At 40.1% G+C, this 4,605-nt stretch overlaps 2 protein-coding genes across 2 annotated transcripts in view; both read left to right on the top strand.

Annotated features, from left to right (window-relative positions):
* Positions 1-130: 130 nt before the first annotated feature.
* spice1 (spindle and centriole associated protein 1) overlaps positions 131-4,605 on the top strand; it is a gene marked incomplete at its 5' end in the record, with an annotated part of 13,301 nt that continues 8,826 nt past the window's right edge. The window contains 5 exon segments of the mRNA XM_014002234.1: positions 131-249; positions 337-422; positions 501-634; positions 729-848; positions 926-1,188. Of these exon segments, the coding sequence (XP_013857688.1) occupies positions 131-249; positions 337-422; positions 501-634; positions 729-848; positions 926-1,188 (722 nt within the window).
* Positions 1,663-4,533, top strand: LOC106513418 (spindle and centriole-associated protein 1; the record flags this gene model as incomplete). The annotated part of the gene is given in 3 exon segments (XM_014002236.1): positions 1,663-2,076; positions 2,648-2,695; positions 4,391-4,533. Coding segments are annotated over 3 exon segments (287 nt in total), but the record flags the coding sequence as incomplete, so codon positions are not given.

Below are 4,605 nucleotides of genomic sequence, written 5' to 3'. Positions count from 1 at the left end.
ACTTACTTACTTACTTACTTACTTACTTACTTACTTACTTACTTACTTACTTACTTACTTACTTACTTATTTGGAATGGGTGGTTTTACTGAAGATTAACATCAGCAGAGACGTGGTTTTATTTTGAAAGGGAATCCCAGTGTGACCGTGGCTCCAAACTGTGACTCTGACTCAGAATTACCAGTTCACCAGAAACCAGATCCTCCAACCCCGTTGTCCCTCCTCAGCCAGTCTATGATGGATCAGGAGGTCAGTGACGAGACCAGCATGTATCTTATAATCTTTGCAACAWTTTCTGTAGATTTCAATCAAGTTGTGCAAAATTAATTTCTTTAGGCTCTTAATGAAATCGATGATTCAAAGGAAAATAGAAATGAGAATGTGTATCKTTCACATAACTCGGGGATGCGTGCAATCAAAAGGTATTTACTTAATTTAATCGTCTTCCATAATYAAAACTATTGTTTTTGATATAATAATCTTTATTTTTGCCTTTGCAGGGCCAGTGCACGGAAAATGAAACTGCAGTCTCAGGGTAGAAGCTTGCAGCAACAAAAAGTTCCTCATCGCCGATATTATCAGGAAGATGTTCCTGTGACGCCCTGCAGATCAGAAAGAGCACCTGACCAACAAGGTGGGCTTCATTGGTTTATACTCTGATTTAACATTTTACAATACAGGCACTGTCAGCGTTTGTTCATTTTTATTTTTATTTTTATTTTTTTTAGCTCTTAATGCCACTGTGGCTGTTCGACGTRTTCGGTCCAAGCGGAACGAGTCACCGAAAACCAACGAAGAAACGTCSGTTTCTCAAGTCCTGAATCCTGAACTTTCCTCTAATCAATCAGGTGAAATCCTTAAGAAGCCCTGAAATGAATAATCTAATGAGATTACCAGCGCAYGAAACAGTCTCTTTGTGTCTTAGGAAGAAGCAGCGGTCGTGCCAGGAAGTGTCTTTCTCTCAGCTCAGAACTGGACGGCTCCTCTGTCACCTCCACTGGAGACCAGTCCAGTCTGGGCCTGCTGCAGGCCATGTTGGGTCAGGTTGAAGCAGACCTGGAAACTCTTATTCCTCATTCAGAACCAGGATCATCGGAGGGTCCAAAACACCACAGAACACAAGGCCTCACGGGGTTCTCTGTGGCCTTGGTCTCCACACTTGGACGGTTAGTCCACGTCCTCAAACAGGTACTCAGAATATCTGAAAATACTTTCTTTTTTAATATATACAAACWACTTTTTGGAGATAAAACAGTTTGGATATCTAGCAGAATTTGAAAAAAGTGAATAANGTGTGTGTGTGTGTGTGTGTGTGTGTGTGTGTGTGTGTGTATACACCATTTTTTTCTACATTAACATTATATCCTTAATGGCTTTTTTAGTGTTCGTTACTCTTGCTTTTATATTTTAAGCAGTTTAAAAACCGGTAATTTTATTCTTGAATAAAAAGCTTGAGCTGATACTCCTACTTCCAAAAAAGTATTTTTAAACCCTAGTATCTATACTTCTACTTAAGTAATAATTGTGAATACTTTTGACACCTCTGCTAATTACTAATATAAAAATGTATTTGACTTATTGAATACCTGTTATTTAAATCAAATGAGTGTTACAAACTGAAGGGGGCAGCAACACTTTTACATCTACAAAGAAGAAGAAGAAGAAGAAGGTATCCGCGGTAACGGTGCCGGAAGTGACGCGCTACTGGTAAAAACTCGACTGTAGAGTTTATAGCAGCGTTAGCTTGATGTAACACATGTAAACCGTGTAAAAACGCCACTTTCTGTGTTTATTTTCTGCTCTCCGTAGCTTCTTATTCAACAAGAAGCTATAATAACATTAAGTTATTGTCAAGCGTAAGTGTTGGGTTCCGCTCAAAGGTCCGTCCTAAATGCGGGAAATTTAAACGAAAGGAGCTCTTGCCAGTTAGCCGTTCAGTGTTTATAAAGCAGTGGTTTTTTTTAAACACTTTTTAAGCAGATGTCGTTTGCGAGAGTGGGACATTCACAACAACAAACCAAAGGAAAGAGGCCTCTTCGTCCCAARAAGGCTACAGCTCCCAGACAAGACTGGGTGGTGAGTTCTGTCAGCTGCTACTGTTTGATGATCAAATCATGCTAGTCCATTATTACAACACTGAAAATACTTTGTCCAGAACCGATCCTTAAAGTTGATTTGATCGAGGAAATATATAATCATATAAATCACTTCGAGACATAAACACAGCAAGAGCAGAATGTGTCAGATTATCTTGTTAGCTTGGATTTTTTTTCCTTATTTCAAGGAGTCTTAAGGAAAATTTCCAGGCCAACAGGATTGATAATCTAATACAACCTGCTCTTGTTTAGTGAATGCCAAAACAAGATCAAAAATATTTTTGTGGATGGATATACAGTATGATAGTTGGACTTGGTTGCAGTTTTGCAGTGAAGTCAGTCTGAGGTTTTTTTTTTGTTGTTGTTTTTTTTTTGTTAGTAAATGTGCTTGACAGGCTCTCGTATGTGTTTTAACAGAGTKAGGGACTATTGTTGTTTCAATTCTGATTTTATATTTGTTTTTAACTTGTGCTTTTGATGTGCAAAACGTCAACAACCTGAACACTTTTTGTCAAARCATCTTATGTTGAACTCTGAACTTTTTATTCCAGAGCACCGTCAATGATCTGTCTGTGCATAAGCTGACATCTGCTGAGCTGGTAAGATATGCTGATCTTGTTTTTGAATTCARTTTAGTTGATTTATATAGGGCCAAGTCACAACAAACATCTCACGGCACTGWACAATTTAAGTCTAGCAGCTAAATCCTGTATGCAGCGCTACAGGTTGCAGACTGTCCTGGTAGACTTAGTTTTTACGTGCACGCAATAAAGCTCACCATGCTGATCTTTGTTTCCACATCATGCTACRTGTTATTTATTCATCTTCACATCCAGTTTGAAAGCATCCACAMKATCTCTTTGAGCTCCAGACTAAGCACAGTAGAAAACTTGTCCTTGTCGCAACAGATGAACAGAATCACACTTAACCTTAAATAGCCCCATCCTTCACCTGCCAATTAGTATACAAACAGAAATACAACCCCTAGTGGTGATAAACAATAAAAACATGATTTTTGGTTCTTACATTAAGGAAGCCAACAGATTGCACTGAACCTTCACTTCATCACAGTCTCCCATCCTGAGCAGCTCATGGGTCAGTTTGTCCTCCAGCAGTTTAAGTCTATAGCAGCAGAACTGAGGAATAACTCAGGAAACCTACCTAACTATATTTATCAAAATGGAAAGTCTTAAGTCTTAAAAGTAGACAGAGTGTCAGCCTTTGCAGACAGAAAGTTGGTTCCACAAGAGAGGAGCTTGATAACTGAAAGCTCTGCCTCCCATTCTACTTTTAGAAACTCGAGGAACCACAAGTAAACCTGCAGTCTGAGAGCCAAGTAAAGCTGGGCGGTAKGACCCAAATTTTATATCACGGTATTTTCAACAATTACACCGGTTTCACGATATTTGACTGTATTTTTTTTCCCTCACAGCTCAGCTGATAATAAAATGTACAAACTTTGCTTATTGACTTTTTTTCTTTTACTGTTCCTCTGTATCACTGTTTCCCTCCTCCTGTACATCTTTTCTTCTTTGCCTGGTTGTAGACAGTAATCATGCATTTAGGTTCGATCGTGAAGGGTTGAGAAAAAAATCATTTTCTGATCTATCGTTACGTGTTAATAAAACTTAAAAGGATGACTCATTTTGCACACCAGTCACTCCGCTACACTACAAAACTACTTCCCCCTGGGATTTTCACAATAGAAGCATGCTAGAGTCTCCATGCAATAACGTCTCCATTATAACGTAGCGCGTTAATCTAACCGTGCACATCCCTGAAGAGTTGTTCACTATTCAGCGAAGGTGAAAACTGTATTTTTTTGTACGTCAGACCACTTAAGCGGCTGAAACACACCACCCGCCGCCGGTTGTTCCAACAATAACATTAGCATGCTAATGCGCTTAGCGGTCCTGCGAGGAAATGTGTCCCCAGGGAAACAGTTCACTGGCAGCCGCGATCAAAACGTTCCGCACGTGTTCAGGCTATTTACACCGGTATTCAGAAAAGTCATAACAAAAATAAAAACCGGTTTTCGGTACAAAACGGTATACCGCCCAGCACTAGAGCCAAGTGCTCTGTTAGGAAAGTATGGAACAATAAGATGTTTAATATATGATGGAGCTTGGTTGTTGAGAGCTTTGTATGTTAGGAGTAATATTTTAAATTCAGTCCTGATGTATTGGGGGTGCTCCTATTGTGTGATTTGTGTAGATGAGGAGTTAGTCACAGTGTTTGGTCTCATGTTAAATTAGTTTGTACGAAGTTGTCTGATCGCTCCTGCCTTCTCTCAGAGCCATCGACATGAGATTCACAAGTCTCACAACAAAGCTGCAGCTCAGTGGGAGCTGAAGGAGCGATCCCTGAAACGCCGTCTCAGACACGCTGGGAGTCCTGCGCCTCTGGACCGGGTCAGCCTGAGCATCATCAGGGAGGTGTGTGTGTGTGTGTGTGTGTGTGTGTGTGTGTGTGTGTGTGTGTGTGTGTGTGTGTGTGTGTGTGTGTGTGT

The sequence above is a fragment of the Austrofundulus limnaeus genome, unplaced genomic scaffold (assembly GCF_001266775.1).
Source record: "Austrofundulus limnaeus strain Quisiro unplaced genomic scaffold, Austrofundulus_limnaeus-1.0 Scaffold12, whole genome shotgun sequence".
Taxonomy (NCBI): Eukaryota; Metazoa; Chordata; class Actinopteri; order Cyprinodontiformes; family Rivulidae; genus Austrofundulus; species Austrofundulus limnaeus.
This window is presented reverse-complemented; position numbering and strand designations above follow the sequence as displayed.